This window comes from Balaenoptera acutorostrata, chromosome 10, assembly GCF_949987535.1.
Source record: "Balaenoptera acutorostrata chromosome 10, mBalAcu1.1, whole genome shotgun sequence".
In the NCBI taxonomy this organism is placed as follows: domain Eukaryota; kingdom Metazoa; phylum Chordata; class Mammalia; order Artiodactyla; family Balaenopteridae; genus Balaenoptera; species Balaenoptera acutorostrata.
The window spans coordinates 57,706,692-57,721,294 of NC_080073.1; the positions used below are offsets into that span (position 1 = coordinate 57,706,692).

Here is a 14,603-nt window from a genome sequence, read left to right on the forward strand (position 1 = left end):
ACATGCTGCAACTAAGCCTGTGTGCTCTAGACCCCACACACCGCAACTAGAAAGCCCACATGCTGCAACTAGGGAGGCCCACGTGCCACAAAGAAGACCCAGCACAACCAGAATAAAATAAATAAATGAAAATAAACTATAACATCAAAACCATAATATATATATATATATATATATATATATATATATATATATAGATTAATTCATTGAACTTCCTTAAAGTTTAAAACTTCTGTTCTATGAAAGATATTATTAAGAGGATGAAAAAATAAGTTGAACACAAGGAGAAAATATTTGTAGATCATCTATCTGACAAAGAATTAGTATCAATAATACAAATAATAAGAAAGCTCAGTAATAAGAATACAAACAACCCCATGAAAAAATGGGCCAAATTTTGCACAAGCACTTCACTAAAGAAGATACACAGATGGCAAATAAGTACATAAAACATGTTCAGCACCATTAGTCCTTAGGGAAATGCAAATGAAAGCTATACTGGGCTACCACTACATGCTAGTTAAAATGGCTAATTAAAAAACCCCTGATAACTTCAAATGCTTGTGAGGAGGCAGAAACAACTAGAACTCTCATACATTTCTGGTGAGGACACAATGGAAAATATTTTGGCTTGGTAGTTTTTTATGAAATTAAACATACACTTATCATAGGATCCAGTAATCCCACTCCAAGGAATCTATCAAAGAGAAATAAAAAATTATCTTCGCACAAAAATTTGTATGCAATTATTGTACTTGCTTGGACCTGTAGTACAATCTTGAACAGGAATGGTGAGAGTGGACATCCTTGCCTTTTTTTCTGTGTATCCTGAGTTTATAGTACCTTGTCTTAATTGCTATAGCCTTGTAATAATTCTTAATATACTATAGAAAACTCTGTCCTCTTTTATATTAAAATCCATGGCTCCTCTTGGCAGTTTCTATTTCTATATGAATTTTATACTCAATTTGTGAAGTTCTGCCCAAAATATGAAGACATTTGATTAGAATTACATAAATTAGTTTAGGAAGAATGAAATCTATATAATATTGAAAATCCCAATCCATGAATTTGGACTTTCTCTCCATTAATTTTAATCTTCTTTAATGACTCTGTAACAAAATTTTATAATTTTTCCTGCATAGGTCTTTCATGTCCTTTGTCATATTATTCCTAGATATTTGTTCCTATGATGGTATTGTAATTAGTATGTTTTCTTTCTTTTATTTTTTTTTTGAAAGGAAAGAGAAAATAATGTTTTCTGATTTATTTTTAAAATTCAGTTATCAAGGCACATTAAAAATGTTCTTATATAACAATCTCTTCAAAATATCTATCAATATATTAACAAGATGGCTATATCTTTTATTTCTTTTTTATTTTTCTTCTTTGCTTTAATTGAGATATAATTGACCTACAACATTGTATTAGTTTCAGGTGTGTAACATAATGATTCGATATTTGTTATATACTGTGAAATGATCACCATAAGTCAAGATAACATCCAGCTTTGTTTTTTGATCTTAAGGGAAAGACATTCAATCTTTTAACATTAACTAGAAAGTTGGCTGTAGGTTTTTCATAGATGCCCTTTATCAGATTAAGGAAATTCCTGTCTATTTTCCACTTTGCTGAAAGGAATAGATATTGAATTTTCTCAAATTCTTCTTATACAACTATTGAGATGTTCGTATGATTTCCTTCTCTAATGTTCTGATCTGGTGAACTATATTGATTAATTTTTAAATGTTGGATCAGCGTTGTATTTTTGGCATAAACCCCACTTGGTTATTATTTGTTATCCTTTTTAATATATCCCTAGATTGGATTTACTTATTTTTTGCATCTATTCTCATGGGGAATATTGTTCTGTGCTTTTCTTTTCTTGTAATGTCTTTGTCTGGACTTGTTCAGGGTAATGTTGACTTCATAAAATGAGTTGGGAAGTGTTCTCTCCTCTTCTATTTTCTGGTAGAGTTTATGCATAACTGATATTTATCCTTTAAGTGTTTGGTTGAATTTGTAAATAAAATGGTTTGGGCCTGATTTTTCTTTGTTGGCAGTATTATATTCTGTTTTGATAAGAATTTGGGGCTTTAGATTGAGCAACCTCAAATTCATGTCTAACTCTGTTCATTTCTCCCTGAGAAACCCTGAGCAAGGCACTCATTCTCTTTGAGCCTCAGTTTCCTCATCTATAAAATGGGTGGTTGTGAAGATTAAATAGCGATATACATCAGTTGATTATCACTATGCTATACTACATTTGCATATGTTAACTTATTCAGATTTTAATATTATAGTACTACTATCTATATTATTACAATCCCTATTTTACAGATAAGAAAACTATTGCAAAGAGAGATTAAATAACTTGCCCAGGGTTACTCAGGTAGCACATAATGAAGCCAGGATTTGAACTGAGCCTGTTCGGTTCCAGAGTCCTTGCCTTTAAGCACTAACAGGCACTAACTATAGTAATTCCTATTGCACTGTGAGTATTAAAATAGACAATATATGTAAGCAGCTAAATCTGTGCTAGTTCAAGGTTGTTGTTTTGTAAATGGATATTGTTATTAATAACATGAATTAATATTACTTTGAAGTCAAGGTACTTCAGAATATTTTCAACCTGTCAAAGACACTTTAGTATAGATAATCAAATACTTTTTATTAAAATTCATTACAGTGAAATTCCATACATATTTAGTACACTTAATAAAGTGATATTGTGAACATCAAACTTTATTAGGAATAGCAACTTGAATTTTTGCCCTGGTTCAACACTGTCTTTTTGTTTAATTCTAGTAATTAAACCTCTTGAAATGTTTGTAAATCCATACAATGATAATAGGAATAATATCTGTTTCTACCACTTTGATCTAAGTTATTGAGTGGCTTAAAAAAGAGAAGTATGTGAAGGTGCTTTGAAAAATATAGCTAGTGCTAATATTAAATATAAATATTTAGTGTTCTAGTTTAAAAATTAGAATCCATTGTATTAACATAATTATATTATTATATAAGTATTTTGAGATGATTGTGAACATTGTTATTTACTATGACTTTGTACAAATAGATACCATTAATTTCAGGTTTTCAGACCTTCATGGTGATTATTTAGGTTTACCATATTTGTTTACATTTTTAGCTGGATGAGGTGATGACTGCCATATGCCAAAACATTAGATTCATTTTATTTATTTGAAAATTATAAAGGGTAACCTAAAAAAGTAGAATCACAAGTTCAATAAGTACTTTGTCCTATCTTCCAGTCAGAAAGACTTATTTTAATATTTTTTAATGAAACCTCATCATGTCAATATATATAGATAGCATAATGACCTAATGTATGTACGCCATTAATGAAGGCTGGGAGTGGTTCAGAAGATTGGCGCATGGGGCATTTTGACAGGGAAAACAAGAAAAGCTTTCTCTTGTAATTGTAATAGGTTTTTGCTTTGTTTTGTTTTGTTTTTGCAGAATGTTAAAAGCTAAGGAACAATGCTAATTCTGGGAAAATATAATCAAATTGTTTTTCTTCTTGAATTGTAGCTGACTTTGGCCTGGCAAAGCAAAAACAAGAAAGCAGTAAACTTACATCTGTTGTAGGAACAATTCTGTATTCCTGGTAAGGACAATTATTTTATAGCTCTCTTCCACCATTTTTTAACTGGTTTGGGCTTTCATTTCTTTTCTTGGCTTGCAAAGGAAAGATATTTACATATTTAATAAGTTTTCCTCAATTACTCAGGTAATACACATGTATAGAATCGTACCATTATGTGTTTAAAATAACAAACTATCTTTCCTTTACGGTAACTCTGCCCCTCGATTACTTGTAATTGAAGTGATCTTTGGCGCACAGTAGGTGTACAGTCGTTGAATGAATCTGTGAATGAATTAGTAGACTTGCTACGCAATATGACACTTGGAACATTTTATTGCATCTATTGTATATATGATCCTTTTGCTCTCTTTCCATCTATAGACATTCAAGGTCAAGGAAAGGGTTTTTATGTCCTAATACCTGTCCCAGCATCTGGCAAATAATAGGTGCTGAATAAATTTTATTATGTGAATGAATAAATGATGATATATATACTTACACATATATTTACAAAGTTGGTGCTTCTTGGGTAAATGAGCATTATTTTGATGAATTGAGATTTTTTTAGCATGCTTTTTAGCGTTCCTTTGCAATCCATTAATTATCGTGAAGTGAGAATCTTCTTTTGCTGATCACATATCATTTGTCTGAATCTGTCGAAATTAGCAAACAGATATGGTAGTCCGTAGATGCAGCAGATTTCAGGGAAATATTCTGAAATTTCATTCATCGGGTCAAGCAATCAAGACACTTCCATCTTCTTTTTTTAATCTAGTCTATTGTTCATCAGAGTCCTGGAGGTAGGATTCAGAATGAATCTTCTCCAAGGAGGGTGGAATTTGGAAATAACAGCCCTATTTTACAAAGTCCTTTCATACAAGAATGTGCAAAATAGTGTTTTTAAGGGGTGAATTTTCATTTATTTTGCTAGAAATTTCTTACATCTTTGTTTTTGAAACTAGCTTCATGGGAAGATGCAGAGATTGGTGGCCAGGTTAATATTGTACCTTGAAAACTGATAGTTTATCTGCGTACTTAATCTCTTAATAATAAGGATAGGAATCACCCATTACTTGCTGCTGGAATAATAGTTTTCATTTGTTCTACTTTGTATTCTTTTTCAAAAATAATAAAAGCTTAATCATAAAAGTGTTAAATAATCATATATTCCTGAACAGATTTGATTGTCAATCAAAATTACAGAACAAATAAAATACAAACTAAAAATAAACACATTTATTTCCAAGACTGTGAATTCAGTTTAGAATCGCTATTATGATAATTTTGTGTGTGTGTTGAGGTGGGGGGCAGGAAATCTATAGAGTATGTAAGAAGAAATCTAAAACATGATAACTATTTTGTTTTATTAGCCCAAAGATGGATTCATATTTTCTTTTAATTTTTAAATTAACTACAGAGTTAGGAAAGCTGAACCTCCTAATACAGTTAAGGTATTATTTCACTTAGGAATATCACAAATGTATGACCATTCATCTTTCTATCAAGCTCTTTGTTCTTTTAAATTGCTTTAAAAGATTTATTTCTACTCCCTTATCCCACCTTCCTCTCTCCTGGTTGTTAGAAATGCCCCTTGTATTTTAAAATGCACAATAAACTTAGGCTCACGAGCCAGAGTTAAAAGAACTCAGTTCTAAATTACATTCCATTACTTTCTTACTTTGGGATTTTCCAAAAGACAAGAATCCAAGTGAAATAGTTTATTTAGTAGGTGGTTCCATGGAATAGTGGTGGGGGGTGGGGGGTAGGAAATGAGACAGAGAAGGGAAACAGCCAGTACAGGAAACATTAATAATCAGGTCCAGGCTTCCCCGGTGGCACAGTGGTTGAGAATCCGCCTGCCAATGCAGGGGACACGGGTTCAATCCCTGGTCCGGGAAGATCCCACATGCCGCGGAGCAACTAAGCCCATGCACCACAACTACTGAGCCTGTGCTCTAGACGCCGTGAGCCACAACTACTGAGCCTGCATGCTGCAACTACGGAAGCTTGCATGCCTAGAGCCTGGTGCTCCACAGCAAGAGAGGCTACCACAATGAGAAGCCTGCGCACCGCAACTAAGAGTAGCCCCCGCTCGCCTCAACTATAGAAAGCCCACATGCAGCAGCGAAGACCCAAGACAGCCAAAAATAAATAAATAAATAAATTTATTAAAAAAAAATCAGATCCGTAGATTATTATCTGGGATGCAGTGCACGAGATGTTTCAGAGTTGTCCTATATGCCAAATTAAAGGTAGGAGTTTTTTTTTTTTTTCTTTTCTCAGTCACAAGTGGCTAAGGGCTACTCCATGGGTGACCTTCAGTCACTCCTGGCCTCCTGGGGTGGCTGGAAGGAAGCCCCCAGGCAGAGAATCATGGGACCTTGTTCACTGCATGATGTCAAGGACATGCACTGGAAATGTCAGCTGTATAATCTCTCAAATTCTAATTGTTCCAAATTTAAGATGTTTCCTAATATATTGTTTGACATGTCCAATTACTTTTGAATATTTTTATATCCTTCCCTTTGTGTTTTCTCTGAGTTTGTGAATTGAACAAAAGTAAAACAAATATCTTTCACATTCTCTGCCCTGAGTCTCATACCTTCATGCCTTTTCTTGAATTGTCCTTTTATCTATTTCCAGGGTATTTCCCTCCACATTCTGTAATCTTTGTGTAATTCTTTTGAGCTCCTCTGAGCCAATTCATGTGGACCTGGGATGCCTGCCCCGGCTCTCCACGTTCCCCAGAGTTTGATGTTCCCATGTCATTTTGCTCTTTGCTTTTGCCTTTGCTTCCTCAGGTATTAACTTATTTAATAGCAGAAAGTTCTTTATCAACATTTGCAGGAAGTGCCTGGGAGCATTCTTTTTTTTTAATATTTGTTATTTATTTATTGGGTTGCACTTGGTCTTAGTTGCAGCCGGTGGGCTCCTTGGTTGTGGCTTGCGGGCACCTTAGTTTCAGCCAGCAGTCTCCTTAGTTGCAGCTGACAGGCTCCTTAGTTGCAGCACATGGGCTCCTTAGTTGTGGCAGGAGGGATCCTTTGTTGTGGCATGTGAACTCTTAGCTGTGGCATGCATGTGGGATCTAGTTCCCTGACCAGGGATCAGACCCAGGCCCCCTGCATTGGGACCTTGGAATCTTACCCACTGCACCACCAGGGAAGTCCCATCCGAGCATTCTTTATATCTCAGCTGCTAGATAAGTGGTTTGTGGGCACTGGACTGATTGTGCTATGGGCACTGGATTGATTGTGCTGGAACACAAGTTGCATAAAACCTCCTTTTCTTATCTGATTATTATCTCATATTATTTCTTATCTGATTATTATCATTATTAAGCAGGTCTTTATTATCCTTCTCATGGAGAATAATCTCTAAATATGGTCCTTGGTTCCATTTTTTATCTCTACGTCTTACTCCAATTACAGAGTCCAAAACTGTACACTTCCTTCAACTGCATTTTCAGAGCAGATTTTTGAGTCTGACGCTCTGAGAAATATTTTGGGCTAGTTCTTCACAGAATGTATATTTGGGATTTCTGGATAATAAACAAGTATGATCTAATAAAAATAGAAAACTTTGACTAATCCTGGAATGGGAATTCTTTGAGACTTTATTGCTTAGTGTAATCCCATTCATGTTATTACATTAGATAAATTTTTAAAAAGCTGCTGAAGTTTTCATTGGATGGATCAAAATAAACCTGTAGGAAAACCTGAACAAGTAGAGACACAGTGAAACCTGCCCAACTTCTGACTGTACTTCTCAAGTTCTTAAGGAATCTCCAAGCTCTGAGACTCTTAAGTGACTCAAAACACTTCGGTAGCCTCCAGCTGCTCACAGTTCACAGACCACGTCCTCAGTCAGGCTACACAAGGACAACCCTGCATGCTCTGCCTCTGCCACGTCTTCCTGCTGTACCTCCACCCAGACTTCACTACTCTTAGCTGCTCCCTGCATGTTCCCTGTGACCACAGGGCTTTTGCACATGCTGCTCTCTCTGCCTGGAATACTGCTTTTCCCACTTGTCACTGGGTTAACACTTCTCACCCTTCACCTCTCAGCTAGAATGTAGCCTCCTCAGGCAAACCCCCCAAAACAGGGCAGGATGCCCCTGGCCTACACACACCATGCACTTGTCCTTCACCAGGTGGAATTTTATATTTATTTTGTGATAGGCCACTATCTCCAGCACTGAGCCCAAGTGTGGTTTATAGGCTCACGAGAAACATTTACTATATGAGTGATCCAGTACTTGTATGACTATGAACAGTACCCGAAATAATGGAAATATAATAAAGGAAATTTCTCCCTCACACTGTAACAAACCTTCCACCCCATCAACCGCCCCCTCGGCTATGCCTTCAGATTTCCAATGTGTGCCCACCGGGTGCTCCCCTCCAGAGCTGCAGTTCACCTCCTTTCTTCCTTCTGCTCTCTGTTAAATGTCCCCTTCTGTAGAGAGGTTTTCCTGATCATCTGCCCCAAATAGCAACCTCCTTCAGACGCTATCCCTTTATTTTTTCATAGCATTTGTCTCTCTCTGGCATTATGTTGTATTTTGATTGGTGTATCATGTGTCTCCCACTAAAACACAAACTCCACAACGTAGAGCTGTTAACTGTTTTGTTCACTGTTGTTTCCCTGTTCCTCTAGGAGCTGACTGACAGAATCCTAATAAATATTTTGAATTATTAAAGTGAAAATAAGTTATTCTGGTTTTGTCTTAAAATGTCTTTTTTGAACTTTATTGAAGAGTAATTGGGAAAAATTGACAAATATAATTGTATATATTTAGAGTGTATAACACGATTTGATATACATTTGTGAAATGATTACCAAGATCAGTATAATTAACAAATCCATCACCTCACATAATTAACTCTTTTTTGTTGTTCTGAGAATGCTAAGATTTACTCTTGGGACTTTTAAGTACACAGTAGCATGTTATTAACTATAGTCACCATGCCATACATTAGATCCTCAGAACTCATTCTTCTTATAACTGAAAATTTGTACCATTTGACCTGTATCACCCCATTTCTCCCTACCCCCAGCCTGTGGCAACTACCATTCTACTCTCTCTGTTTCTACGAAATCAGCTTTTCTTTTTGTCTTTGTCTGGCTTATTTCAACTAGAATAATGTCCTCCAGGTTCAACCATGTTGTTGCAAATGACAAGATTTCCTTCTTTTTAATGGTTGAAAAATATAAATATTCCATTGTACATATGTATACCACATTCTGTGCTTTAATGTGACTAAAAATCCATGTGCATTTTTATCAAGCTCTAAGGCACTAACATATTTTTTTAATTGAAGTATAGTTGATTTCCAATATTGTTAGTTTCAGGTGTACAGCAAAGTGATTCATATTTTTGCAGATTATAATCCATTATATGTTATTAAAAGATCATTGGTATAATTCTCTGTGCAGTACAGTATATCCTTGTTGATTATTTTATATACAGTAGTTTGTTAATGCAGTACCCCCACTTCCTCACTTCCTCTCCTCTTTGGTAACCGTAAGTTTGTTTTCTATGTCTGTTGAGTCTGTTTTTCTGTTTTGCTATACACTTATTTGTATTAGTTTTTAGATTCCACATATAAGTGATATCATACATGACATGTCTTTCTCTGACTTATTTCACTAAGCAAAATAATCTCTAGCTTCATCCACATTGCTGCAAATGGCAGAATTTTATTCTTTTTTTATGGCTTAGTGGAATTCCATTGTATGTATGTATATATATATATATATATATATATATATATATATATATACCACATCTTCCTTTTTTATTTAAAAAAAGTTATTGATGTAATATTGGTTTATAACATAAGTATCATGTGTAAAACATTATATTTCTTTTTCAGTATACAGTACAGTGTGTTCACCACCAAAAGTTTAGTTTCTATCTGTCACTGTACAACTGACCCTCTTTGCCCATTTCACACCCCCCTCCCACCCCTTACCATCTGGTAACCACTACTCTGTTCTCAGTATCTCCAGGTTTCTTTGATTTGGTTATTTATTTTGTTTTGTTTGCTTGTTTGTTTTTATATTCCATATGTGAGTGAAATCATACTGTATTTGTCTTTCTCCATCTGACATTGAATTTAGCATAAGATGTTCAGGGTCCATCCATGTTGTTGCAAATGGCAAGATTGCATTGTTTTATGGTTGAGTAGTATTTCATTGTATATATATACCACATCTTCTCTATCCATCATCTGTTGATGGGCACTTAGGTTGTTTCCATATCTTGGATACTGTAAATCATGAACATAGAGGTGAATATAAATTTTGACATTACTGTTTTCATATTCTTTGAATAAATACCCAGAAATGGAATACCTAGGTCATATGGTAGTTCTATTAATTTTTTGAGGAATCTTCATACTGTTTTCCATAATGGCTGCAGCAATTTTAAATTCTCTAGTTTTATTATTTATACCGGCTACATACTTTCTCTCATAATTCTTTTGTTAAAGTGAAGTCTAGTTGATTTACAATGTTGTGCCAATTTCTGCTGTATAGCAAAGTGACTCAGTTATGGAAATATATGCATTTTTTAAATATTCTTTTCCATTATGTTTTATCCTAGGAGATTGGATATAGTTCCCTGTGCTGTATAGTAGGACCATATTGTTTATCCATTCTATATATAATAGTTTGCATCTACCAATCCCAAACTCCTAGTCCACCCCTCTCCCTCCCACCCAACCCTTGGAACCCACAAATCTGTTCTCTATCTCTATGAATTTCTGCTTTGTAGATAGGTTCATTTGTGCCATATTTTAGATTCCACATGTAAGTGATATCATATGGTATTTGTCTTTCTCTTTCTGACTTACTTCACTTAGTATAATAATCTCTAGTTGCATCCATGTTGCTGCAAATGGCATTATTTTGTTCTTTTTTATGGCTGAGTAATATTCCATTGTATATGTGTACATCTTCTTTATCCATTCATCTGTCGATGGACATTTAGGTTGTTTCCATGTTTTGGCTATTGTGAATAGTGCTGCTATGAACACAGGGGTGTATGTATCTTTTTGAATTATAGTTTTGTCCGGGTATATGCCCAGGAGTGGGATTGCTGGATCATATGGTAATTGTAATTTTAGTTTTCTGAGGAACCTCCATACTGTTCTCCATAGTGGCTGCACCAATTTACATTCCCACCAACAGTGTAGGAGGGTTCCCCTTTCTCCACACCCTCTCCAGCATTTACTGTTTGGAGACTTTGTTGATGATGGCCATTCTGACTAGTGTGAGGTGATACCTCACTGTAGTTCTGATTTGCATGTCTCTAATAATTAGTGGTATTGAGCATCCTTTCATGTGCCTACTGGCCATCTGTATGTCTTCTTTAAAGAAATGTCTATTAAGGTCTTCTGCCCATTTTTTTATTGGGTTTTTTGTTTTTTTGTTGTTGAGTTGTATGAGCTGTTAGTATATTTTGGAGATTAAGCCCTTCTCAGTTGCATCATTTGCAAATATTTTCTCCCATTCTGTATGTTTTTTCTTTTTTCTTTTTTATGGTTTACTTTGCTGTGCAAAAGCTTGTAAATTTGACTAGGTCCCATTTACTTATTTTTGTTTTTATTTCTATTGCCTTGGGAGACTGACCTAAGAAAACACTGGTGTAATTTATGTCAGAGAATGTTTTGCCTGTGCTCTCTTCTAGGAGTTTTATGGTATCATGTCTTATGTTTGAGTCACTAAGCCATTTTAAGTTTACTTTTGTGCATGGTGTGAGAGTGTATTCTAACTTCATTGATTTACATGCAGCTAACTTTCCCAGCACCACTTGCTGAAGAACATTTTCCCATTTTATATTCTTGCCTCCTTTGTCAAAGATTAATTGACCGTATGGATTTATTTCTGGGCTCTCTATTCTGTTCCGTTGATCCGTATGTCTATTTTTGTACCAATACCACACTGTTTTGATTACTGTAGTTTTGTAGTGTTGTCTGAAGTCTGGGAGAGTTATGCCTCCTGCTTTGTTTTTTTTCCTCAGCATTGCTTTGGCAATTCGGGATCTTTTATGATTCCATATAAATTTTTGGATTATTTGTTCTAGTTCTGTGAAAAATATCATGGGTAATTTGATGAGGATCACGTTAAATCTGCAGAATGCTTTGGGTAGTATTGTCATTTTAACAATATTAACTCTTCCAATCCAAGAGCATGGGATATCTTTCCATTTCTTTGAATCCTCTTTAATTTCCTTTATTAATGTTTTATAGTTCTCAGCTCCTTGGTCAGGTTTATTCCTAGGTATTTTTTTTTTGGTGCAATTTTAAAAGGTTTTTTTTTTTTACATTCCCTTTCTAATTCATTGTTAATGTAAAGAAATGCAAACAATTTCTGAATGTTATGCTTGTATCCTTCTACTTTGCTGAATTCATTTATTAGATCTAGTAGTTTTTGTGTGGAGTCCTTAGGGTTTTCTATATATAGTATCATGTCATCTGCATATAGTGACAATTTTACCTCTTCCCTTCCAACTTGGATACCGTTTATTTCTTTTTCTTGTATGATTGCTGTGACTAGGACTTCCAGTACTATGTTGGATAGAAGTAGTGACAGTGGGCATCCTTGTCTTGTTCCAGATTTTAGCAGGAAGGCTTTCAGCTTTTCACCATTAAGTATTATGTTGGCTGTGGGTTTGTCATAAATAGCTTTTACTATGTTGAGATATGTTCCCTGTATACCCACTTTGGTAAGTGTTTTTGTCATGAATGGATGTTGAATTTTGTCAAATACTTTTTCTGCACCTATTGAGATAATCATGTGGTTTTTTGCTTTTCTTTTGTTAATGTGGTGCATTACACTGATTGATTTGCATATATTGAACCATCCTTGTGAACTTGCAATGAATCCCACTTGGTCATGGTGTATGATCTTTTTTATGTGTTGTTGGATTCAGTTTACTAATATCTTGTTGAGAATTTTTGCATCTATATTCATCAAAGATATTGGCCTGTAATTTTCCTTTTTCGTGGTGTCTTTGTTTGGTTTTGGTATCAGGGTGATGGTGGATTCATAGAATGTGTTTGGGAGTGTTCCCTCCTCTTCAATCTTTTGCAAGAATTTAAGAAGAATTGGTGTAAGTTCTTCTTTGTATGTTTGGAAGAATTTGCCTGTGAAGCCATCTGGTCCTGAACTTTTGTTTTGTAGGGAGTTTTAAAATTACAGATTCGTTTTCACTTCTAGTGATCAGTCTGTTCAAATTATCTGTTTCTCCTTGATTCAATTTTGGTGGGCTATATGTTTTTGGAAATTTGTCCATTTCTTCTAGGTTGTCAAATTTGTTGGCATGTAGTTGTTCATAGCATTCTCTTAGGGCTTTTTGTATTTCTGCGGTATTAATTGAGATTTCTCCTTTTTCCCTTCTTTTTTTGTTTATTTGGGTTCTCTCTCTTTTCTTCTCGGTGAGTGTGGCCAGAGGCTTGTCAATTTTGTTTACCATTTCAAAGAACCAGCTCTTGGTTTTATTGATCTTCTCTATTTTTTAATCTCTATTTTATTTATTTTCTCCCTGATCTTTATTATTTCCTTCCTAATACTGACTTTTTGTTGTTGTTGTTGTTGTTGTTGTTGTTCCTTTTCTAATTCTTTTAGGTGGTAGGTTAGGTTTTTTATTTGAGATTTTTCTTGCTTTTTAAGGAAAGTCATATTGCTATGAACTTCCCTCTAAGAACTGCTTTTGCTGCATTCCATAGATTTTGTATGGTTGTGTTTTCATTGTCATTTGTCTCAAGGTATTTTTAAATTTCCTTTTTGATTTCCTTGTTGACTCATTGGTTTTTTAGAAGCATGTTGTTTAGTCTCCATGTAATCATTTTTTCCCCTCATTTCTTGTCCCATGGTAGATTTCTAGTTTCATGCCCTTGTACATACTACAGCTTCTTAATCCAATCACTGTTGATGGACACTTGGATTGTTTCCATGTCTTCACTATTGTAAATAATGCTGCTATGAACATTGGGGTACATGTATTTTTTCAAATTAGTGTTCTCATTTTTTCCAGATATATAACCAGACATGAAATTGCTGAATCATATGATAGTTCTATTTTTAGTTTTTTAAGGAACCTCCATAATGTCTTCACAGTGGCTGCACCAATTTACTCGCACCAATAGTATAGGAAGGCTTCTTTTTCTCCATACCCTCTCCAGCATTTATTATTTGTAGACTTTTTGATGATGACCATTCAGACTGGGGTGAGGTGGTACCTCATGCAGCTTTGATTTACATTTCTCTAATAATTAGCAGTGTTGGATGTCTTTTCATGAGCCTGTTAGACATCTGTATGTCTTCATTGGAAAACTGTCTATTTTAGACTTCTGCCCATTTTTGTTTGGGTTGTTTGTGTTTTGATATTGAGTTGTATGAGCTGTTTGTATATTTTGGATATTAACCCTTTGTTGGTTGCATTATTTGCAAATATTTTCTCCCATTCTGTAGGTTGTCTTTTAATTTCATTGACGGCTTCCTAGCACTAACATATTTTTGAACTTTTCTGACTTTTGCCTCAATGAAGCCTCGAGTGAGAATGTTTTTAGTTTGAAACAGTAAGTACATACTCGGTGCTAGGGTCTGTTTTATTTTTTTCCCATTTATTTGCTGTATCTTTATATCTTCCATAGTTAATAGAACAGTGAATAATGAGTTCAAGTAAGATCTTATTATTTTTTTAAAAATGTGGAATGGTTATAAATTATTGTGACAAGTATTCTTCTGTGACTGATATATTGGCCCTGAGGGAAATTGCTAAAGAGGAATTTGCAAGAATAAGAGCATAATTGGAAAAAGAATGTAATATTGGGCTTCCCTGGTGGTGCAGTGGTTGAGAGTCTGCCTGCTAATGAAGGGGACACGGGTTCGAGCCATGATCTGGGAAGATCCCACATGCCGCAGAGCAACTAGGCCCGTGAGCCACAACTACTGAGCCTGTGCGTCTGAAGCCTGTGCTCCG

The 14,603-nt window shown here is 35.0% G+C and overlaps 1 protein-coding gene across 1 annotated transcript in view; it reads left to right on the forward strand.

Annotated features, from left to right (window-relative positions):
* Positions 1 to 14,603, forward strand: part of NEK10 (NIMA related kinase 10) — a 302,206-nt gene that overhangs the window by 113,439 nt on the left and 174,164 nt on the right. Inside the window, exon 25 of the mRNA XM_057555449.1 lies at positions 3,556 to 3,631. Coding sequence (XP_057411432.1) covers positions 3,556 to 3,631 — 76 coding nt within the window. The remainder of the gene's footprint in view (positions 1 to 3,555; positions 3,632 to 14,603) is intronic.